Source organism: Centrocercus urophasianus, unplaced genomic scaffold, assembly GCF_019232065.1.
Source record: "Centrocercus urophasianus isolate 14NV4802_14NV808 unplaced genomic scaffold, USGS_Curo_1.0 seq_33, whole genome shotgun sequence".
Classification (NCBI taxonomy): Eukaryota; Metazoa; Chordata; class Aves; order Galliformes; family Phasianidae; genus Centrocercus; species Centrocercus urophasianus.
The window spans coordinates 710,081-735,055 of record NW_024884900.1 but is presented as its reverse complement, the minus strand read 5'-3'; the positions used below and the strand labels follow the sequence as shown (position 1 = coordinate 735,055).

Below are 24,975 nucleotides of genomic sequence, written 5' to 3'. Positions count from 1 at the left end.
TCACCACAGGACTCAGCCTGCACTGATCAGCACCAACAGCTGCAAGAAGGCTGCACACCTGCAGCCACGCACTGCCACAGAAGAGGGAGCTGCCTCCTGCCCCAGAGCCTGCTGTCCTTCCCCTTCGTGTGCCCCAGCTCCAGCCAGCGTTACTCAGCTGTGTGTTAATTAATCCGTTAACCCCAGGGTCACTGTGCTGCTGCCAAACAGCTTTACTCCAAAAATAACAACAGCCTTGTACTGCCCTGCAGAGAAAAGGACAGTGCACTTTAAAGCACAGCTTTACATTTCATCCATCTTATCTAGATCTTTCATACACAAACAGTAAAAGCCTTCAGATAAGTTGAGCCTTGTTGCTTTTCATAAAGAAAAAGAAATAATGAATGTAATTATCAATTAAATTTGAAGGATGAGGTCATGTATTAAAATACAAAAAAAAAAAACCAAACCAAAACAAAACCCTAAACCTCAAGCATGAAGGTTACATCCCACCAGCTGCAAAGGGAAGCTCACTGTGGACTGGCTATATTATTACATCCCAGCCCTGCAGCACAGCTCCCACCAACCCAAGGCAATGCCTTTTCCCAAAGAAGAGCAGCAAACCCAGCCCAGAGGCATTTGCATCATCACCTGCCTCCTGCTGAAAGCCTCAGAGCACATCCTAACCCGGGATTTGTGCAACACAGTATATGACTTGTGCATTTTTGTTATATTTGTTTACATCTTAGTCAAGATTTTGAAGTTCTTTTTGTTTTTAAAGCATTTGTCTTTCACCAGTGAATAGTCCAAGAATCTTTTCCCTGAAAAGCAACAGAAGCTTCCCTCCCTCCTTTCCTCAGTCAACAAGTATTCCCATCTCAGTGAAGAAAAACTCAAGCACAGAGACCATTCAGAGCTCCAGACAGCGGTGATGTAACACTCAATTGCATTTTAAACCCTAAAGCCAGAGGGGACCACTTCACCAGTACTCTTGGCAAGAAAATACATCTATTTTGTTAAACACATGGCAAATGCATTGTGCTGCAATACTCCTCCTGAAAGCACAAGGCACACACTAACACTTTAAAATATAGAACTTACTTCTGTTGCCTATGTTGGACTTATTTGAAGCCCAGAGCTCAGAGAGTCCTGGGCTTATTGAGAGCTTTCTAAATGGAGATGGAAGTTACCTCGTTCTGCACCTCACCTCAAAACTTCAGAAGCAAAGAATGTGTTAAGGCATGAAATAACATCCACATACTTGCTATGAACCTCCTCTGTCCTCTCTCTGTCTCTGCTGTCCCACACTTCCTGTTCTCCATCATCACTGCCCACAGCCTTTCAACTACGCTGCGTTTCTCATCTTATGTTTAAAGCTGTCCTGAAGAACACGTGGAACACACTGCACATACGTGACACTGTTGACTTTTGAGTGTCAAATCCTTCACTGGATTCCAGCTCCTGGAGACAAAGGATGACAGAAAAAAATCTCACCTTTAGCTTTTTAATGCCATCATAAATTCCTGCTGATTTTAGGAAAAGAAGTCATAACAGAACTGCAAGGGACAGGAACCAAACTCAAAACATAACTAGGGCAATATACATTGCTCCAATTGCTGTTTTGCATTCTTTAGTTCACAATCCAGAAGGCAAGATTCACACCTCTCCAGAAGTAACAAGACCGTATAACTCATCTTAGGCAGGCTGTGTAACTCACAGAGATGGGCTCTTTGCTTAAGGAGAGAGTGCGGGCTGGAGAACACCTCACATCAGCCCTTGGAAGCAGAGAAACTGCTTCTGATGAGTTCTTTGTGACACCAAGCAAAGCATCATTAGAAATAGCAATAATCACACGCAGATGGAAGTTGACTCACCCAACTGGTTAAGAGGGTCTTCTGGCTATTAAACACACCTCCTCAAGAAGCAGCCTCCACCCAGGAAGCATTCTGCCATCGAAGGCTTGCTCTAAATGAACCCAAGGGGAGGCAGACCCCTGCTGGTCAGGTGGGAAGCTCAGAAAATTGCTTGCACCTGCGCTTCCTGGCCACCATCCCTGCCCCCCCTTCACCAGGTCCTCAATCATCAGCTCAGGCTGTGTTCTAGCACTCCCCCTACATCTACCTACCAACCTGCACTTTTTTAGGCTGAAGATAATAGGACACAGAAGTACATTTAAACTACACCAATCTGTTTGTCTTAATAATAAAGGTATCTTTTATTACAAACAAATCAAGTAAAGTCAGAGCATAAAAATCAGATGGACAAAGTGCTTTGAATTTTCTGAACCTCATTACTATAGGCTCTGTAACAACAAAAATTCAGGTTGGTGTACCTGAACTACAGGGAGCAGAAATCAAACTGCTACCTCCTCACATGTATGCATTTGAAGTGTAAGTGTAGGCAGCAGGTATTTCCACTCATAAGCTGTTGTATTTTATCACATTTGCAAGAGTTCCTTCAGATACAACAAATCTCTGGACATTTCCAAGTGCAACAACTTTGAAGATAATATGCACAGTAAAACAATAATATAAATAAATTCAAACAGATAAATAGTCCATTAAAAAAAAAAACAACAACAACAACAAAAAAATCACTTCCTGCAATAGCAAAAAACTAAAAAATGTCACTAATAGCAAAAAAACCTCTAAATTTTCCTGGTGACCAGCTTTTATATGTTTTGTATTTGCAAAAGATGACAGACCTATACTAACCTAGATAGAATTAAAAAAATAATTGGCATCTTCAATATTAATCTATTAAAAGAAGTCTGAGAACAACAAAAGATAAATTTTATATTTTTCTTACTTAAGGCTAAAGCTTAGAAGTCAAATCCTACCATCAGATGTGCAGCATTTAGCTGGAATAAAGAAGAGGATTTGATCCCTAGATTTTTGAAAACAACAACAAATGTGCAAATATCACGTACAGACTGTCGGTCCGTGCCTGGACTGATGGGTTGCAAATCTCTTATGTTCTTTTGACTTCATGTGGGAACACAGCCCCAAATATATCTTCATGGTATCGCTTTTGGCTCTGATGAAGAAAACAAACATAAACCAAGAGATGAATCTTTTTGTGACATTTAAGTTGCATTCATATGACTAATTCTGTGATGGTGGACTTTCTTGCTGCCAATAAAGGAACCAAATTGCAGACACACAATCTCCAGACAAGTTCTGCTGACAGAACAGTCCCACAAAGCCAGCCATACTCAGACACTGTGCTTTCAGTGACTGCCCCATTACTTTCTGAAAGTCACATTCCTATTTTGGTACAAAAAAGTGTCAAACTTTTGATGCTCTGCAGACATCGCAAAGCTAATCGCCAGGATCAAAAGAGGGATGCTGGGCAAAATGTAGTATGTAAGAGAGGAGCATGACATGACATTCATACAACCTAACCAAACAGCATCCATGCATTTTAGACAGTGGTGAGCAGAATAAGCTGATCAGCTTAGCACTTAAGCACTTTTCTTTAGCATGCTGCTGAAAAGAAACTAATTGCCTGCAAGATCTGGAGTGTGACTCTGAAACCTGTGTTGGAGCACTGTCTGAATGGAAAGAATGCCTTCTACATCACAGAATACCTTTAGCTGGAAGAAATACTCTTCTGCCTGCTTCTCTGTGTGGTCCAGATTTTTTACAAGCATCTTCTTCAAAGTCTGAGCAACATCTCTGGCCATGCGTACATCTCCACAGACATACAGATGCCCTTCCTCTTTATGCAAGATATTACATACTTTGGTTTCCAACTCATTTTGAAGAATATCTTGAACATAGACCTTAGAAACAGAAAAAATATCATTAGAAAAGTTCTCTTTAATAATACTTTCTAAATTTAGAGTGGGCCTACACAGGAAGATTCGATACATCCTAACTATTCCATATGCTGCAGAACAGCAAAGGAGAGGAAAAATATCTTAAATGCTCTCTCCACAATCCCCAGATTGGAAGGCTGGACTTGTCCTTGATTAAATCAGAGTACGTTAAGAGACTTTTATTTAGAGCCAATTACCACTGCCAAAGATTCCTGACTTGCTGGAGAGGCAAGACAGCTAAAAAGGGTACTGAAATGGTGACAAATGATGGAGCCAACTCATTTCCAACTCACAGGCTAATCATATCCTGCAAAAGTGCTCCAGCTTCTAATTTCAAAGGACATTTTGCACTCAAAGGTTTAATTGTATGTCTACTACACCTATCAATAAGCAGTGAGGATTTAAAATACATATGTACATATATGCTACTCATTCAGAAGTGAACAGTGAGAGGCTCCTTTGCTTTGGAGGAATGGGGCCTTTTGTCACTTGTTCACAATGCACTGACACTAACAGTTTTGTTTTGCTTTGTTCTGTTTTTCAATAAAATTGTTAAAGAGAGCCCAAACATTAACTTGAGGGACTCTTCCTAAAGGGGCCAGCTCTTAAAGAACAAAAGAACCAGCCTTACTTTAGGTTGACCAGGTTGCCTGGAGTAAGCTGTAAAAACTTCTTTCAGAACTCCTTTCCTCTTCATTTCTTCAACTTCTTCTTTGTAGATATGATCCATATCTGGCTGCCGGCAGCCAAACAGTAATATCATGTCACCAGCTTTGATCCCTGAAACCAATACCAGAGTTATTTTGGATTGCCTAGTAAGGCCCATTATCTCATACCACCGTCCCCAGAGAAAACCCTGCCACATCAACTTAGTTGGGCAATGTAACCACTGTTTCTAATTAGTCTTTCTTGCTAAAACTCTGAGGAGTATGTGTGCATGAGTGACAGCTCCTGATTTTAAGTCTGCATTAGGACTGAATCTGCCTGATACTTCAAAGTACTATGTGGAATCACCTATTGAAGCACATTTCCCAAGCAGGATGATAGAGACAGGCCACAGCATTTCCTCTCTGCACTGTGGCCCCTTTGTGAGAGCTGAGCAGATGCAGAACATGTAGTACTTATACACACAGGCTACTCCCTGTGGGTGACCAAATACCTCAAGACCACCAGAATGGTCTTATGTGGGATGGAATTATTGGCTAACGTTTAATGTTTGATTCAGCCTTGTGATGACAAATCTCTACACTGGTAGTTACTTAGCTAAAGTTTAGAAGTGTCCCCACCAGTTCTGTAGTTCTCCAAACAAAACCTCCACCTGAACAGATTTTCTTTGGAGGACTATGGATGTCTTCTGGCTGGATGAGTTTTGGCCTCCCCCAAGTGGCAGTCCCTGTAAGTACCTTTCTTTTCCAAGTCATAGAGACGCTGCTGCCAGAAACTTCTGAATGGAGCAATTCCTGTTCCTGGGCCAATAAGAATGCACGGCTTGGCTGGCTCCTTTGGGAGCTGGAATCCATCAGCACTAACATGCAAAAATATGTTAATTAGGTAAAGTAAAACTCAGAATAAAAGTATTCCTAGAAAGCTGACAGAATGATACTTAGTGATCATCTCTGCTGCTTTGAATCTTCTCTTATTATGCTTTGTATGAGAGGATAAATGTATCTTGAAGGACTGAAGAATCAGATTCTCTAGTTTTTTTTTACAAAATAAACATTGATAAGTGCCCAGTGATTTAGGTGAGTAACCATCAGTGATTTTGTAGATACAATTGGCTTCAGCCCTCACCTGAGGTCACAAGGTATGGCTGAAATACATGTTAGAAAACAGTACACGATCACCTCTACCCTTTGCCCCCTCCTTCTCCCCAACCCATCTGCACCACAGGACATATGGTAACACTTGGGAGTAACTAAGAAAACGTGTCTGAATGGAATTCTAAAAGCACTGAACAATTTCCTTCATTAGAATCCAATAAAATTTCCATTAGTTTCCTGAAAATTTCATGGGAATTAACTTCAGGAGGCATCTAGGGAAAGAAGCTTCACAGAATTATACAGCAAGTATTTGCCTAACCATTCTTATTCCATGATGTTCTTTGGCTTCTTCCTATGGCATACACTCACCTGCGCACAAAGCAAGGGACTGTTTCATTGAGAGCTATTTTGTTCAGCCACGTGCTGCAGACTCCATGGTGCAATGGCCCTTGTCCATCTAATCAGAGGAAAGGAAAATTATTTGTAAGCATTCAAAAGCTGTTTGTTTTTTAAAAAACAGTTTCTATTTAACATTATGCTTATAAACAAGAATATAAATGATCTAGTAATCATTTATAAAAGAAAGACATACCAATGATGCACTATTTTAACAAATCCTGATACAGCATGAGTATCTGTACTGCTGTGTACTATTCTGCACGTATCACAACACAAACTTTCTGTTACAGATATGTTTCATGTCATTTAGCATACACAGATTTTTCTGAACCACAACACAGACTAAATATCATTTAATTGAGACAGAAATTTAAAAAACACAATTCGTTACCTCTTGTCCTGTAGTTTACCACAGCAACTGTCAGATGAATCTCTCTGGGTGTCATGTCACAGGAGGAACTGACAGAGTAGTATCTGGGTTTCAGAAGTGGCAGCTGAGTCAGTAAGAAAGCTGTTGAGACTTCAGCAGAAGGAAACTCTTCCAGGACCTCCAGGATGTTCGGGCTGTTGTAAAACTTCCATTTATTGTATTCTTCTGTGCTCTAAAAGCCAAAAGCCACTATCACAATATTACCAGGCCCCATGCTGAATTCAAGAGAGCAAGGATGTTTGAAAAGTAACTTTTAAAATAAGATTCCTATTTTATATTCAATTAAATATGAAATAAACTGCAAATCAGCAGAGAATTCTCAAAACCATCCCTAGACTAATACTTGGGTTTCCTGAAAACATTGTTTGATCTTTGGAAACAGAAATATCCACTGTAATTTTTCTCACATATACGTTCTCTCAGAGAGGATACAGAAACCAAAGTAGAAGCTGCTTTTCAGCCCCCTGGCTATGGGATATCTAGAAAACTGTGTAGGCTCAGGTCCAGTTGAGCCCTTACTGAGTGCTTGCTGATCCCAGCAGAACAAAGCAGTTACCACACCTATGAGTCTTTGGTTACTTGAAGTGACACTGCTTCTACTTTATTGGTATCAAATTCTGTGAAAAAATAAAAATACCTAGCAGCTCCTCTGCAATCTCTCCCTCTGCAAACTCTGAGATTTTTTAATGGTGTCTCATCAGAAACCACCAGGGCAGGCAAGAGAATCAGGCAGGCAAAATGACCCACCCACAACCATACAGGAAATACCAAACCTGAAGAAAATTCTTGATTCCCACACAGGTTAAGCCATAAGATCACTCCTTCTTTCTCTCACCATGGTTGGTTTAACACACTCACAGCATATGTAACAGAGGAGTGGAAATCAAACACCATCACTACAAGCATTTCTAAAGCTTCTGCTTTTGAAAGGCACCAAAAGATCCATTATGGAGCACGTTTAGTGTAACTTCAGCCTAATACTTACATGACATAAAACTTCCAGTCTCTGTTTGTCTCCTTCCGCTCTTACCAGCTGGGAGAGTTTTTTTAGAAGTTGTTGGGAGGGTGAAGTAGTGATATCAAGTAAATATGTCAAAGCCTGGGAGAGAGTGCAAGCTGGAATCTTTTTCTGGCTTGCCCAATAGCCACCTGGAAACAAGGGAAGTAGAAGATCATGTGGCAATTCCCAAGGCATTTAACAACTGTAGTGCTATGCAAAACTCAGTGTCTTTTAAAATATGACTTCTGATTAGGTCGCATACAGATCTGGACCACAGGTTAATGTGAGCTTTCAAGCTTTTTGTGAGTAGAGAATCTGATGCAGAGAACCACTCTGTAATAAAGCACTATGTTTTAAGCAAAAAGTATGATGGAAATTATCTTTTTGTGTGTTAAGAGTCCCGTGATTTCACAGACTGCAGCTACTAAGATGTAAAAAAAAAGGTCATGACATGTAAATCCATGTTAAGGATACACACATTGATATGTAACGATGATAAGGAAACTGTAGACTAATTTCACTGCAGTCAATAACCAATTTAGGAACTGAATCACAAATAGTGTCAGCCGAAAATATTGGACAATGCTGGTGAAGTTACCATGAACTGCCTTAGGACATAAAAACAGAATCTAGAATTAGAGAAATACCTAAAAGCATCAGCAAAATCCTAATGAAACTTAAAAGGAGGATAATATAATCAAATTCAGCCTATTAAAATTCTCATGAATTTTAGGAAAACCCATCAAATATCCTCTGTTATCAAATGTGAAGGGAACCAACTTACCTTCAGTACAGGTTTCAAGTCTGATAGTCTGATCAGCTGGAGGGGCATCCTTAACACGTGCAATGAGGCTGTGGACTAATTCTGGCTGGTTGCCTGGGAAAATCCCAATATGTTCTCCAGGCAGGTAGTGCACTTCCTGATTAGACTCACAGGAAAGCTTAACTAGAATGGTAACACGACTAGATATAGAAAAAAAGAGATCATTTAGATCATGATTACATTGACAGGAATTCCCTTAAATTACATAGAAAAGACATAAATGTGAAGTGACAGTTGGCAAGGGCTTACTGTTCATTATCAAATCATCAGATCAGCTTAGTAATTCATGGAGACTTAAGCAAAAACAGTATAGACATGTGAAGGACTTCTATGAAAACAAATAAGATGCTGAAGTGCTGCCTGATCTGTCCAGCATGCCTGCAGTCAGCCAATGGCAGGAAGTGCAGCTCTACTGAAGACTGAATAGCTCACACATTACAGCAGCTCAGAGCACATCCTGTAAGATGACTGCATTTAGAACAGGGATGAGAGAAACTTCCTGGAGGATGTTGAAGAGGCATTCATGGATGCTATTTCTAAGACAGATGCCGTGCACTTATTGTCCTTTTGTATTTTTATGTTGTCTTATCTCAGCTTGCTTTTAGTACAGCTTCTTGTACTGAATCTCTTTCCACCCTCAACTGTTTTTTTCCCTCTATTAAGGGGCAATTTGGTTTTTCCTAAATGAAGTAAAGATTTGTCAGGCACGTAGCAGATCAAGCAAAGGAGAGGGACCTTACACTGTCCTTTCACATTTAGTGGATATCAGAGGGCCATATTCATCAGGTTATTTAGTCCCCTCTGCTGCCAGAAACTTCACTGGGAAATCAGCTACTATCTACACAGAAGCGAAGTCCCTTACTATTGTCGTGGTCTGGTGATCATTATTCATTTCTACTAAGGATGGTACAAAATTTGAGTATATTTCTCAGTAACACAGGGAAGAGATGCTTATAACAAAATATTTTAATTGTTTAAGATTTTAATATAATGTACAATATTCAAAGAAATGAGGACTCATACCTGGATTTGAAACTCTGAAGATTCTGTCTGAATTTCAGCTTCATGGGAATTACATCCTTTCCATGAATGTCTGCCAGTGCTGTTGAGAAAAGAGGACATGACTAATGAAAAATTGTGTCACTAGGTTTGTTTAATAAATCTTCCACGAACTCAGAGAAAAGAACTGAACCACCTGCTCTAAAACACCATATACTTCTCATCAGCCACATGTCCTCTATGCACAGCTTCTCTGACTAAAAGTATCTCAACTCTAATTCTTCTGGGATTGTCAAAATGTATACCAGATCTGGTATTCTGATGCTTTTGTGCTGGAAGATGTAATGACTTATTCACTGTAAAATGATATCTTTTTTCCTTTGACCACTGTTTCATTACAGGAATTCTACCATCCAGCTATAGTATGACTGTTATCAACATCAGACAACCTTTCCAATTCTGACATAAAGTAAATGAAGTAAAATTGATAGAGGAAGCAGAAAGTCAGAACAAATACCTTTAGTCAAGTCCATGGCTTGAGAGTCATGTACTATCCTGTGTTTCTTAGGATTCCAGCTGTCATCTGATGTGTACATCTCAGGTAACTGAATACTGGTTTTCCCACGGATATCAAAAATGTCACAGGCAGTCTAGAAAAAAGTAGTAATTATGACTATTCATGGAAAATAAATATTCTTAGTGTTGTCATATGTTTGTTGTTCATTTGCTGGTGCTATGTTTATGGGGAGATTTCAGTTTCACTGACTGTTGTTATTTATTGAATTTGTTGAATTCAGTAATGCTATAGGATTTCAGCAAGTTTCCACTTCTACATCAATCTTGCTAAAAAAAAAAAAAAAAAAAAGATCTACTTAGCAAAATTTAGAGGTCTGATGCTACTGCCCTTACTTTACTGGGCATCTCATTATCCAAAAGTTTTTGGGGAACTACGTGAGTACTAACAAATTACAGAAAAGGGATCTCATTTCCGTTCCATTTAGATAACCAGCAGATGAAAGGGAAGTTTAAAATTCAGATAGCAAGCCCATCTCTGCTTTCCTTCATTATTCCCTGGGATGCCAGTAAAGACCAAAATAATTGAAATGAATGAATTAACTAATACATAAGCTAGATATTTATGTAGTCACCTTGAACGCAGTGACTGCCCATGTGCGAAAGGCTTCTTCTTGACCATTGAGTTCATCTCCTTCACCCACTGGAGTGAGCTGCAAAGCCCCCAGTTGGGACAGTTTGTGGTCAATGGCATGAGCAAAGGCACAGAACTCAGGATACATGGTGGACCCCAAGCCAAACACAGCGTATCTGCAGAAGGAGATGCAAATAAGATCACTATGTTATGGTGAATGAAAAACAAAAGAATTCATCTTAAGTAAACAAAATAACAAATTATTTTTACCTAATTTTTTTTCTCAGCAATTTCATGGTGAGCAAGGAGTTCTTTAATGCCTGCATAAAAATTCATAAAACATTTAATGTTAGAAAAATACTCTTTCATTTAAAAGAGAAGTGAGACTCTGATCTACACCTTACTTTCATACATAGAAATGAAAGACTGACTTTGAAATACAGAATACCCTGAGATGAAAGGGACCCAAAAAGAATAATCAAATCCAATTCCTGGCTCTACAAAAGTTTACTTAAAAATTAAACCATACATCTGAGAGTGTTGCCTAAACACATCTTGAACTGCAGCTTCTTGGTGCCATGGCCACTTCCCTAAGTAGCCTGTCCCAGTGCCCAATTATACTCATGGTAAAAAACCCTCTCCTATTTCTCAGTCTTAATTTCCCTTGAAGCAGCTTCATGCTGTTCCCTCAGGTCCATGACTGGTTCAGAAAGAACTCTGAGGTGCTCATCTCAGCATTCTCTGAGCTGAGTTGCCATGTGCTTCTGAGGCAAGCAGTACCTTTCCATTATTTGGAGAATCTCCATTTCCAAAAGTGCTGGTAACCACTAAAAGAAGAGTTTCTTTTTCCAAGTCACTGATGTTGTACTCATCCATGCACAGAATCTGGAAGATATAAAGCTCATGAGAAACTGCTAGGTGACATAAGAACTTGTGTTAGATCTCTCTGTTGTCAGATGACTGTTGACCAAATTTACAAGGCATTATTCTATATGAAAGAAGTCAGAATCTAAGATCTAACTTACATTTAGCAGACATACAAAACGCAGGCTTAGAGAATGAAAAATCTCACAGAAGCTGATATATCTAGGCAAACCTCATCTTCCGTTTAGTTTAAGTGACCTGTATTTCCTCACCTTAGTGTTGAAGGCACAGCTGAACAAACTGCACAGACTGCTGGCTAATGTTTCTGATTTCCCAGTCTCTGTTGCATAGATCACAGTCACCTTGGACCTGGCTGCCATTGTTTTTCGCAGGAGCAGTGACGCAAAGAGTACAGCCCTGAGGAAAGAAAGCACATCATGTATCGCTTTGAACATAGCTGTGTAGAAACTCAGGCTGGTGCACAAGCAGTTTCCTAGATAAGGCTCCTTTTGAGCATGGGTATTCCTTGGAAGATTGCTAAGAAGCAATGCAATACAGAAAGCCCCGAATACGAACATTAGATTTGAGCATTACCTAAGCATATACATGCAAGTCTATAATTCAAACAAACCAAGTCATCCCTACTGTAATAATTATCAAAAAATGTGTAAGGGAAGCACCAGAAAAATAGAATATTTCAACAAAATCATGACGTTTATTTGAGCAACTTACTTGGCCAAAATGCTCAACTTTATTTCTCTTTTCTTTGGCCGACGGGTCTCATCATGCCAGATGTGTGTTTTCCATGCATCCACCTTCAATTAAAAAAAAACTGTGTTTCAGATAAGAAATGCGAAACAACAAATACACAATTTGTGCACAGGTGAAAGGGACAGATTTGACAGATCTACATCTATGATTTGCTGCCTGTACAAACACTGACCATCTCTACAGCACTAAATAGCATTATATTTATAGCCTAGGAATTCAACAGAACTAAAATTGTCTCACGCAGTAAAAGAGAAATTGCTTGTTCTTTTATGAATTTATCCAGCAAACTTTGATTTGTATGCACCAAGACTAAGAGCAGTGTGAGTAATAGGAGCTTTTCATTCAGACTCTTCTGTATCTCACATTATCATCCGCACTGCTGAAGTTGTGTGCTAGAATCTTTATTTTTTTTGACGTGTACCTGGTAGTAAAAGAAGGGAGTGAGGACGTAGTTCAACATCTCCTGGTGGAACACAGGAGTTATGCTCCCTGACATAGGAGGCACAATCCACACCCAGTCAGCTGGGCAGCCTCCCCGCACACGGTACTCATTCTGCATGTATTTCATGAAGGACTCAGCAGCTGAGTGATGATCCATGATAGTAACATTTTGTTGCTAGAATAATTGCAAAAAGAGAAATATATATTTAAAAAGTCCATTCCATAGTTAAAGTAATCCTTTTGCTTGCTTAATATTCCAAGGAATTTATACAGTGTTGGGAAATATTTATTACTAACAACTATAAAATGAAGATACGGGTGGACCTCTGACTAAGAATTTTATTAAGTCCTTTTTTATTTATTTTTAACATCAGCATTTTACCTTTCCAGCATTGAGAATGCATGCTGAAAAGGCTATGTTTCATTTTTACCCATCTTTCATAATGTCATGATACCTTAAAAAGACTGTAATTGTGAATGAAATACATGAATTCCATGGCTTTATGTAGATTTTGACACTTAGACATCTGGGCTAATAAGATGAACAATCTTGCCTTTAGCTTCCTTTTTGTTTTTTTCTCCCTTTCCCCTCTATCCGAGTTTTTTTTCTGGCAACAACAGGGCATTTACATTCCCCTGCTTTCCCAGACACAGACAGATAATAAGTACATTGGAATTATATTGGTAACCTCCTGTACATTGAGTGTTGGCACTGGCACTATCTTTGTATAAAGCTGTTGTTGTAAGTGAAATGAAAAAACAGAGTATTCAAAGTGTTTCCAGATACCAGACTCACTGACTTACCTGGAAGCTATGAAGCACAGCCACATTTATCTCTACAACAGCTCGGTCCTTCCACAGTGATGCAAGTTTGTTGGTTTCCAGTCCCATTCTTCTTCCAACCTCCTATAATTGGAAAAGAGAGAGAAAAGGGAAAAGCAAATTTACTATGCTCTATATACACGTCCTGATTTCTCCACCTCTTCACATTAACGTGCAGATAAAAATATTCGAGAAAGGTCAACCTTATGCTGGAGAAAGTGAGAGCCACACAGACTTGGTATCAGAGGTATCATGTGACCTCTATTCTGGTTTGGAGAAGGAAGAGGGGCTCTGCTGGACCAAACGATTAGGGAATGACAGCATCTGGTTCTAAGTCATTATTATTAATTTGCAGAGGGAAGGAGCCCAAGACATGCAACTAACATCCAGGACTCCATTGCCTTGTCAGCAGCAGACTGGAACTAATAACAAATCCATTCTCTCCCCACTTCAGGAGATTACCTTCAGGATGTTGTACCGCTGTACATCACAGAAGTCTCGCACTCCAATCTCTGTTCCCATGTACCAGCCGTTGAAAGGACATGCAGTGAATTCCAGGCCTCCCACCTCAAGGAGCATGTTGGCAACCGCAGGCAGAGCATACCACTTCAGATCCAACTCCTTAAACCATTCATATCTGTTAAATAAACACTTTATCTGTTACTTTATGTATTCCTCCCTTAGGCAACAACCAGAAAAGCCCAGGAAGTGAAAGATCACTGTCTCTAGGGAGACCAACCCATGAAGCAATCTGCGAAAGCTTGTAGCAAAGTTTTCACATACAACGTGGTAACTGGGAATGGCCTGCTAAGGAAACTGAGGAACAGTATGACAGAGTTCTGCAATCTGCAGCCTGCTTCCAAAGCAAAGACGAAGCAAGAAATAAAGAGAAAAAAAAAGGGCAATAAGCATTTTGTTGCAAGTGCAACCATATTTTACATGTATTCCACTGGCATTAGAAGCTGTGTTGTTTTTGTGTCTTTTGTTTTTTGTTTGTTTTTTAATTCTGAATCTGATTGAAATGCAGAATATTAAAAAAAATCCAACAGAACTACCACAGACTTTGTTAATTTAAATCTCATTTTACTGTTCTAACAGGCATTTTGTCTTTCAGGACAATTTACTCTAATTTCATCCTAACAAAGAACTCAGAAAATGACTGCCACAAGCACAGGATAAGCACCTGCCAGGGTGAGGCAGAGGCAAAAATGCGATTAGCTACACCTGGTGTGCTTACTTTGGATGCTCCATTGGCACTTCAAGGATAATCTCTGGCGGGTATTCAAATATTTCTGGATCTTGGCCGTTTGCTTGGAGAACGAGTGGAACTACATCAAAGCGGCCATACTTCGGCTTCCACCCAAGCTCAATGCACAACTGTAAGTAAAGAAAGTGAATTTCTTTTTTGAAGTCCTCCCTCCTGTTAACCCTCTGAGGTAAATTCTCAGTGCTAAAGGTTGTCTTCCCACTCAAACAAGACCAAGATTTAAGAGGAGTTTTAGCTCTGTTCTGAGATGGAGGGGAGTATTTCACTGCACAGTAACAAACTGTTGCTTCAGCCTGCACCTAGAATCTGTGGGGCAGGAAATACATAGCTCCCTCCCAGACTGCATTAGAAAAAACAAACAAGAAAAATAAATGAAACACGGGTGAGTTAATCAAGATGGAAAACAGTTACAATTCTGTATTTGGAACTATACCTTTGTGAACTCCACATTTGCAGGGTCTCCTATGACAGACCCATCTGGCATCTGATATCCAGCGTATCGGATGAACTGGCTGTTCCAAACACGGAAATCATGTTTCCCATCAGTCCTCTGAGGGAAGATAGTGATGGCTGATCTGCTCAGAGAAATGATCCAACCCCATTACATCACAGCAGCACATCAAACACATTCTGATTATTAAGATACAAATTGTTACTGGCAGCAATTATTTTATATTTCTAAAATAAACATCATTAAGAATAAAATCGTTCATTCTTTCCACTCATCTCCCTGAATCTTCAAATCATTTATTTCCCCAGGAATTGTGAAGGATTTTTGCAACATTAGCCACAAATGTTAAAAACTTTCAAAATGGTTGATGGTACATGTGAGAGGAACACGTAAGTATCAGAAGAATTAAGAGCACAGACAAGTTGTCAAAATATTTAGATAGATCACATCAGGTCTATTGCGGAGTTCTGAAACCAGACCTAGATGGAATTTTTGTTATTTAAAATTCAAATGAAATAAAAGAGATCTACCTGATATTTCCATTGTTTGTGGCAAACTGAATATGGCGACAGATATATTCAAACATTTCCTTGGCTGTTTTACAATCACGTGCATCAAATACCTGTATGTTTCCCCCAGAAAGGTAAAGAAAAAATTAATTTGAAAGAATAATACAAGCATGTTATTTTTCTAACACAGCTAAGGATAGGAAATCAGTATTTCTCAATTCACTTCTAGGAAAGGTTTATTTTTACCTTTCTTTTATTTTCACATGTAACAACTCTCCAAGCCCAAGAGATGGACCTCCTTCCATAACTTGATTGGTTCTTAACTGTAACCAATCCTATATAAGTTTTCCTTCTACTACGGAGCAGAGAAGTACAAGAAAATATTGATTTTATGATATGGACAGGAAAGACAGTCCTCAATTGAGGCAATCGGCACATTTCACCAATGTGCAGCAGACAGCTATTCAGCCATAATTGTTAGAGTCATAAGCTACCTGTAGATTGGACCACTGAATCCTCCCAATACACCTTGGAGCATTCCTCCAGGCCTGTTTGGCAGCAAAGATCAGTTCATCCTTTGTCAGATGGTAGGTTCCTGTTGTTTCTATCTCTTTGGTCACTGTTTCTAGTCGGGCCAGGTGCTCTTCTATTTTTAACCTGTGAAAGAGGAAACAGCCATGAAAAGAAACAATGAAAATTTCTTTACTTACAACTGATGTAAATTGCAGATGCCTCTTTTGTTCTGGGTCAAGAAGAGCTCAGACACTGCAAAAAACATCAAGTTTTGGATGTTTCGGATGTTTTTTGCAGTGGCAAAGCATCTTTTTGCAAGAGACCTTCATCTGCATTGGTGATTTTATGTACTAGTATGCAGGTAGAGCCCATTTCCAAGGAGGGGGTTGGTATCTATACTGCTTCAGATAGTGCAAGTTTGATATACACTGAGAAATCCATCCTTCTCAAGTATCCTCACTATCTGGGTGTGAAATGGGTCAACGTATTTTCTCATTTATGAAAGCATTCATTACCTCAAAAGATGAGCAATCCCACCATGTTCCAGGCATGAACAGGCATGAAGTCCCCATCATCTGCTCCCAAATCCTCTCTATTGCACTACACTTCTGTCCCCAAACTACAACTATTATCTATTGCAATAGCAGAGGATCTGAAATTTTTTATCCAAAGCAGTGGATGTTCCTGGTAAAGGGATGAGTTAAATACACAGGATTCTAACTGAGGTCTGATCAAGTGACTTTTTTGTGGCTTCTGAATTTAGGAATTGGCCTTACTGAGTACAAATGACAGCTTACTAGCCTCATGAACGAACTACCATAATAGAAACTGAACTAGTAACACTGCCCTTTCACCACCCAATGCAAATATCCATTGATGACAAGTTTTTCTGTGTAAATTTTCAGTTTAAATTGGATTTTCCAAACTAGTTTGGTAAAAATGTCAAACACAATCACACAGAACTTAGAAAATAGACCAGCTTCAGCCCGACATGGGAATAACTGACTGTTCCCTCAAAGTTCAATTACTTTCACAGGGCCAGAAGTCTTCTGAGCAAAGTAAAGCTCTGACACAAAAAAAAAAAAAAAGGAAGTGCTGAGCAATTATTTTGTTAAGGAAACCAACTCTAATTTTTTTTTTAGTTTGATAATAGAAAATGAAGTCAAAACATTAGCAAATATTTATCACAGCACAGACAAAAATTGTTTTGTTGGGCTACAGACAGAATGAAAATAGCCTGCACTGTCTGAGAGTTTTCACATTTTCAGCAAGATGAAAGATCAAGGGCAAGCACATAAGACGGTGCAAATCAATGTGATCAAATACCACAGGCACAGAGACGTGCAAATGTAATACTCTGGCAAGTAACCATAGTCTGTATGTAAAACAGGAATTTTCTGAGAGATTCTGTTGGAATAAAGCTTTGTAGAAGAGTTCAAAGTCTCTAAAGAAGAAGGCATTATGTGGCTGAGTCCCTTTGAAATCCCAATAATATTTTATAGTGAAATATGCAAATGGTGAATTGTCACTGAAAGCTTGTCACTTGAAAACTGTCACTGCAAATTCTTGGACCTCAGGCAGCTCTTCCAGCTTTTCCTGCAACAAGATCTCTCTGCACCATCTCTATTTTTGTAAAAACACACAATCCTGAAGCTAAAGCATTGCTCTCAGCATGCTCAGTAATCTTATGTTGATGATAACACAGAGCAAGGTTGAGAAGCTCTGTGGCATCACCCGTCCTTCCATACTTTGGCCAAAGCCTTGAAAACATACAATAAAAGAACAGAGAAAAGATGCTTGGAACAGCACAAACTGCAAGCATTACCCACATGTCTAAGACTAATCTGAGAAGGGGACAATCCCATTAACATCCAATGTTAAGAAAACAGAAAGTCACGTTCTGGAAGAGCCCTGAAGAACCTGCTTATTCTAGTATACTATAATGCAACACACTCTGAAGGGACGGGGCTGAGAAATGCACTGAAAGAGTCCATGGTAGTAATCTCAAGACCTAGGATTGCAGAAGCATAATATGAAGTGCAGTAATGATTCTGTTCACATTTTTAATAACCACCTCTTTTTTGGAAGCATGCTATATAACTGCCAATACCTCTGAAGAAATTAAGCAGCCCAGTCCCACACACAGGCAGGAAGGCAGAGGATTTTTATTCCACAAATGAAGATACAGTTAGCTTACTCTTTAAATGAACTGTAGTACTGCTTGACAAAGTCTATTGCCTGAGGTAGAAGCTCTGCTGGAGGAACTGGCCCATCTCTAGTGCCTCTCACCAGGCTCTTTGGGGTCATGAGTGCTCCTTGGCAAGCTTTGGTCCGACAATTGATAACCTGAAAAATAATAACATTTTACAAAGCAATGTCACACTACAGATCTTCAGAAAGTTCAGAAAAATTACTGCTTAGGTTTCTGTCTTACCTCCTTTGCTGTCAGGTGTAATGTGTCAAGAAGGCTGGATCCGTTTTCCAAGTTCCTTACTTTTACACGTCTAGGACATGTTGGTATTTGGTTTGAAGCTTTGATACCATTCTGTGGGGGTTTCTGGCCATAGAAAAGATAAAAATACACACTATCTTCACACCTATTAAATATCATAATGCTTCAATTTTATTTATATGTTACTATTGAATACTACAACTTAAAGGCAAAGACTGACGTGATCTTCTCCAACAGGACTATTTATTAATTTGAGTATTAAACTATTGACCTGATCTACGGCTTGATATGAAACAGCCAAAAGTGTTTTTGTACTAACCAAACAGTATTTGCCACCACAAACAGCTTTGTAATTTTAAAGTCATAGTTTTGGAAAAAAAAAAAAAAAAAGCAAATCAGACAAAATTAGAGAAAGGACAAAGCTTGGGTTTCAAAGGAGTAAAGGAATTTGGCACTCCAGTCCTACTGACTTAGCAAAGCACCTTTTCATTAAGAAAAGAGTTTTCATCCAAAGATCTCACATCATCCCTAACCTCATGTCACCACAGTTACTCCTTGCATGAGAACTCTGAAAGTTCTGAGCAGCAAGCACAATCTGTGTGAACTGTCAGTATCAGTGAAACTAGAAACAGACCCCGCTCCATCACTGACCTCTGCTGAAGTGATTATAGGTGACATCTCTATCTGCTTCTTGCTTATACTGTGTAATTTGGCATCATCTTTCACAAAGCTTTAAAAGACAAAAAGACAATACAATAGAAAGCAATATGCTTAGTTTTTACTTTTAAGTTTTTATAGCACACAAACGCCTCCACAGTCCCAGCATACATGTAACCATTAGGGCATACCAGATAACTTTAGAACCATGACAGTTAATTACAATGCTTTATTTCCTCAATGAGGTATACAAAAGCTTAAATGTACCTCAGTAAACCAATACCACCTTACTAAATCAACACCACCCAATGCCCCCAGGGATAACTGCTCCTTTGTTAAAGTTACTGCAGTGGAAGCACACAACAGTATCTTTCCTTTTCAAACAAAAGCAAAACCACAGAACTGTGACAAAGATCTTACCCATGGAACTTTGTATCTTTCTCCACGTTATTATTGATATCCTTCTCTTCAGAGGACTGATTCTTAACAACACGAGGTTTGAATGCAAACTGCCATGGGCACAGCATTTTGTACACTTTATTTATGCTTTTACTTCACAGCGCTGAAATCTTGTTTTGTGCGATGTGGGAACGCTTCTGAGGAGAGAATAAAACCACAAGGTCAGTTTTTGACTAAGAAGGTAACTCCCTTTAAGAGGATGCAGAAACTCTGCAGATTAGCGAATTTGATCTAATTAACTTTCAGCATTTAAAAAGGAAAACTTACTTGATACTTATAGTAATGACACAGTGACAAGGAGAACCGTTATTTTTAGTAATGCCACAGCCATGTTTTACTCTATTATTAGGTAAATGATAGCATAAAACAGCCAACACATCCATGCTTAAATTCTCTGAAAGACACACCTTGAAATGCTCTTTGTTTTTCAAAAGTTTGTAATGTGTCATTAAACGTTGTACTAATTCATATCACTGCATCTATGCAAGAAAAAAAGGATGTAAAATTTTGCTGTTATTCATATAGTGATTATCATCAGAAAAAAAAAGTTTTTAAATTAAATCAAAGCATTTTGCAATATATTCAGTTGTCTGAACCAAATGGAATTCTAAGATGCTGAATTCTGTATGTTGTGAGATACATATACATGGCACTGTTTGAATGTAAAATCTAGCATTTATATAAGACTGTAAGCAGCTTATTTTTATTTACTATAACATAGATTTTCTGCCAAAAGGAGATTTTTGTGCCAGTGAAGGTGTGTCAGGAAAAAAGGAGCTAAGCAAAAAATTGCTTGGTAAAGCAGAATTAGTCACAGAGTTTGTGTGTTTCATAAGTCACATTTTAGGCCAGGATGCTGTGTGCTGTCAAACCACGCAGGAAAATAAAAGAATGTAACTGTCTGTGCAGAAACTGAAAGGTGCTAGAACTAGTCTGTTAACCCAAGAAAAAAACACAGGGTGCAATAACCATTTGTGTACAAAATTACAAAAGTTACAAAATTAGGAACACATCTAGATCACTATATTGCAATAAAAAATGCTGCAGTGTGCCTGTGTGTTATTACAAATGATATTACTGTGTGTCATTTTAAAGCATGCAAAAATGAAGAGGGAAGAAGAAAAGCAAAGAAAAAGAAAGATGAGAAAAAAAAGAAAAAAGAGAAAAAAAAAAAAACAGAAAAAATAAAGAGAACAGTAAAGAGGGTGAAAGAAAAAGCATGAACCAGAGAGAACAAGAGAGAAAAAAAAGACATTAAAAAGGATGCACATATTTTCCATTCATTAGCAATTAGTATAATAACTTGCTTGCATTTTATGCTTTCACAACAGAGTTGCTCAAAGAACATTTATGGTATTACCCATTTCACCCACAAACCTTTAAAGTCTGCTGGAAGAGGGATGAAGTTTTCAGAGTAGCAGGATAGCCTGGAAACAAAAGGAGACTGATTCCATTGAGACACAGTGAGACAATTCCAATGAGACACAGTGCCCTTACCGTGTTTTTGTGAGAGATGTTTCCAAACCTGGAGAGGGACTTCTCTGTGCAAGTTGGTTTCTTTCACTCTCTCCTGCTCTGTATCCCTCCTGTGAAGCCAAAGCATTTTATATACCCTAGAGCTATGCATGCAAAACAGCAGATTGAGACTACAAATAGACAGTGGTCAAAGGGGGAATCCCTAAAATTCCCACACTCTCTGAGGAGGGAGGGCACATAGCCGAGGTGCTGCTGCTGCATTACGTATTGAATAATCAGTGACAGAGCTGTGACTAATTCTTCCAAGTATCCCTTCCCTCACATAGTGTGCTGCAATTCTGACTCCTACAGTTCTCAGTCGTAGATGCAGGACGCACTTTTTCACAGAAGTCTGCAGGCAATATTAAAATAGAAGAAATACACCCTGAAGGAGCTCATATTGTGCCCCTAGGAGGCTGTTCTCCTGTACACTCAGCTAGGAGCTACAGGACTAACCCTGTGGCTTTCATAATGAATTTAGAGCAATTTTACAGAATCATAGACCTTAAGGAGATTGACCAGTAAAGTGTTTAAATAAACACTTAAACTTAAGACAGGTATTTTAACATGAATATACACTTGGTAATATATTAGTTCCTTATTTTTGGTATAACCTTAAGAGACTTTTATCAATAGAGCATTTGTAGAATTCTTTCCTCTACAAGTCTCCATATTGCAGTCATTGCTGCCTGTGAGGTTTGCCCTTTTGTGTTCTACCAACATGTTAACTTGGAAGGAAACTGCAACTCCCTGAAGTATAAACTGTTCATATAATGTTGTATATGTAAACACCAGAAGGACAGACAGATGATGAAGGTGGGACTACTGAGCTGATTTTAGACAAAACGTGGATATAAATACAGTACAGAGTTGGGTTTCCCCCCAAGTTCTAGAAGGCACAAGCAATCTGGGATCTGACAGTGGCATACAGAACACAGAGCTTTTAGGCAGCTGCTGACTCAAAAATACTGTAGTATGTCAGTCCCAAAGTCTCAAGGACTTTATCCTGAGTTGTTTCCTCATGAGTATTATGTATGACTGAATAATGCCATGTTATAAAACTTTCTAGGTCTTTTCAAATTACAGTAATAATGACAGAAAGATTTACATGTACTGATCAAGGGTCTGCAGAAATTTGGCACAAGGCTATACAAGAAACAAGGAAACAGATTCTCTTTTCATTTGCCACTTTTCTACTGGGCAAGCTTGGGCAAGGCATTTTTTTCTCTATGTCTCAGTTTGCTATTTAGAAGTGAATATTAAGTGCTTGTGTAAGGCACTCACTGATGAGGTTACAGGTACCTGGGTTCATGCATGAATACACCTGTATTTATATCACATTCAGGGTTGCAAAGAAGAACCTCTTGAAACAGAGACTTGAGTTGTCCACAGTTGGAGCACTCATCTGCTTGATCGTATCATGCTTGTGTTCTCTGCATTCACTACTCATGAATGCTCACATTTTTTTTAAATAACTGTGTGTGTCAATGGTCAAATTGAAAGTGTCAGAACTGTAAAAGAAGTTCAGAAATGAAAAACAAGGTTATATTAATCTTACAGTTGCTGTTTTGTCAGGATTTAAAAATTGCGTGTATCCTTTCATTTTTTATTAAATCTAAATTTAATAAATTTAAATTTATTAAAGCATAAAGAATCTTCACACAGTACTGAAAAAAAGATGCATCTTTGTAGATATTTAAATGATTTCAATTTCTAAGATTTTATTATACACCCTTCCTGCTTCTCCTTGATTGGAGACTGCTGAAAACAAAGAAAAGCTACACACGGGTTTGGTAAGAAAAGTCACATTTAGAATTACCAGAAGAGGAGGAACATCTTTCCTCATGAGCACTGTTTAATGTACTGGCAGTAGATACAGCCATTCAGTGAACTGTTTATTCACCAGTTTTTCAAGCAGGACCTATTTTTATACTCACCAAAACCAGCAATAAAAATCTCACCACACTTTTCTCAGGTGGAGCCAGAGATTAGCAAAACAAACTCAGCGTCCTCCTTCCACAAACATTCCATGGTGTCTGCAATATTCCTTCATCAGAAAACCAATTCCACAGATTTTGTTTTATTGCCACTTGTGCCTCTGCCGTAACAAAGTGCAAGAAGTACTTGCTCTTCTTATATTAACTTTGATGACAGAGGTGCCCTTTCAGAACAGAATGTTTGACCTATTCTGCAATTTCATGAAAAATCAAGTCACATTTTTTCACTGCAATATTCTGCATCAACTTAAGAAGCTGTATTCTTGAAAACATTTAAATAACAAACTGTATTTGTATGGCTGCTCCTCAGAGATCAGACAAACATAAGTCCTAAAAGGTCTACTAAACTCAGGCAAAGCTGATGATAATGAGCTTATTTTATTAACTTCACGTATCCCAAAGACACACTTTTCCATTGTTCCAACTTTTCCTAAATCACTAGAGATTTTCTTCTAATTTCTCTTGCCTATCAATCTACATGAGACATGCCTACACTGACCTTTCAGAAACATTCCATACAAGATCACAAACTAGAAATGTAACACTGCAGCCATCTCTGAACATTTGTCATCTCAGAAGATCTAAGACTTTAAAAATTCGACCTATAGAATCATAGAAAGATTTGGGTTGGATGGGACCTTTAAAATCATCGAGTTCCCACCCCCTGCTACAGGCAGGGACACTTCCCCTCTCACTCAGGTTGCTCGCAGCCCCTTGAGTGCTTTCAGGGAGGGGGTATCACAGTCTTGCTGGGCAACCTGTTCCTCACGTGTCTCACCACCCTCACAGTAAAAAACTTCCTGATATCTCGTCTAAATCTACCTCTTCTAGTTTATAACCATTTCCCCTTGGCCTTTTACTATCCTCCCTTGTAAAAGTACCTCCTTGGCTTTTCTTTAGTCCCCCTTCAGGTACTGGAAGGCCACTATAAGATCTCTTTGGAGCCTTCTCTTCCCCAGGCTGAAGAGCCCCAGCTCTCTCAGCCAGTCCCTGTAGGGCAGATGCCCCAGCCCTCTAATCATCTTTGCAGCCCTCTTCTTGACCTGCTCCAACAGCTCCTTGTCCTTCTTGTGTTAGGCACTTCAGAACTGCACACAGTGCTCCAGGTGGGGTCTCACAAGAGCAGAGTAAAGGGGCAGAATCACCTTCCTCGACCTACTCATCATGCTTCTCCTGATGCTATCCAGGATATGGTTGGCAAACCTACGATAGGGAAGAGGTATTCAATTTTCATTTACAAACTGACGGCTTCATTCTTTACGCATTTCCTACTCCTGAGGAGATGTACTCTGTCTCCTGCTTTACTCCTTTTGATTAACCTCACTGGTTGAACAGAAAATTTGGTCCTTAAAGTACCAATAGCACAGAAGCATTAAAAAAGAATAGCAGTGGACCCTGTGGAAGCCAGTCCATATAGATTACCCTGTTAGCAAGACTGGCTGTGACCAAGTAATTTTTGAACCACCAGAGAAGTGCAAGTCAGTATTAGGAGCAAAACTCACAGCAAAAGAACTGTCTAATTACTTCAGATGAGATACCAATAAGATTAAGCTGATCAATTAAAAGGGAGTCAGATCATGAAAGGCCATTTGCATTATGGAAATGGACTCATGCTCTTCCGTAAAATGCTCATTATGTTCCTTTGTGGTATAAATGATTTAAATCATTTGACTCATTAAGAACATTTCAACAACTCAATTTCTGTTTCTTTTCCAGGCTGAAGTTCCTTTTTCTTCATCAGCTATTCACGCTTTCCAGCTTGCTTGCTGTCACTTGACTACAGAAAAGACATCAATTCCCTGGCAACACCTCACTATATGTTACATGCTTAAAAAAGATCTTCTAAGATAAGTAGTTTCTCTGTGTGCAGTATCCCATGCCTGGAACAACCTGACGCTGA

The 24,975-nt window shown here is 39.0% G+C and overlaps 2 protein-coding genes across 3 annotated transcripts in view; one reads left to right on the top strand and one right to left on the bottom strand.

The window, feature by feature from the left end:
- The window catches only part of KSR1 (kinase suppressor of ras 1), a 67,911-nt gene extending 58,218 nt beyond the window's left edge, over positions 1-9,693 (top strand). Inside the window, exon 20 of the mRNA XM_042830443.1 lies at positions 9,612-9,693. Coding sequence (XP_042686377.1) covers positions 9,612-9,633 — 22 coding nt within the window. The 3' untranslated portion in view covers positions 9,634-9,693. The remainder of the gene's footprint in view (positions 1-9,611) is intronic.
- NOS2 (nitric oxide synthase 2) lies at positions 470-21,149 on the bottom strand. 2 transcript variants are annotated; one of them, XM_042830439.1, is made up of 28 exons: positions 21,061-21,149; positions 19,525-19,700; positions 19,099-19,177; positions 18,430-18,552; positions 18,193-18,341; positions 15,977-16,139; positions 15,504-15,595; positions 14,956-15,097; positions 14,493-14,632; positions 13,718-13,892; positions 13,238-13,339; positions 12,414-12,608; positions 11,954-12,036; positions 11,494-11,638; positions 11,138-11,242; positions 10,628-10,677; positions 10,359-10,533; positions 9,728-9,860; positions 9,235-9,313; positions 8,173-8,351; positions 7,374-7,537; positions 6,350-6,560; positions 5,929-6,016; positions 5,203-5,324; positions 4,431-4,579; positions 3,569-3,763; positions 2,909-3,015; positions 470-1,440 (listed from the first exon to the last, which is right to left on the bottom strand). In XM_042830439.1, exons 2-27 carry the CDS (start codon positions 19,629-19,631, stop codon positions 2,950-2,952), a joined length of 3,411 nt encoding a protein of 1,136 aa, XP_042686373.1. In that variant the 5' UTR covers positions 19,632-19,700; positions 21,061-21,149; the 3' UTR covers positions 470-1,440; positions 2,909-2,949. The 2 variants fall into 2 exon arrangements, with proteins under 2 accessions (XP_042686373.1, XP_042686372.1); XM_042830438.1 differs by lacking the exon at positions 470-1,440 and having other exon boundaries at positions 2,170-3,015.
- Between the last annotated feature and the right edge of the window lie 3,826 nt (positions 21,150-24,975).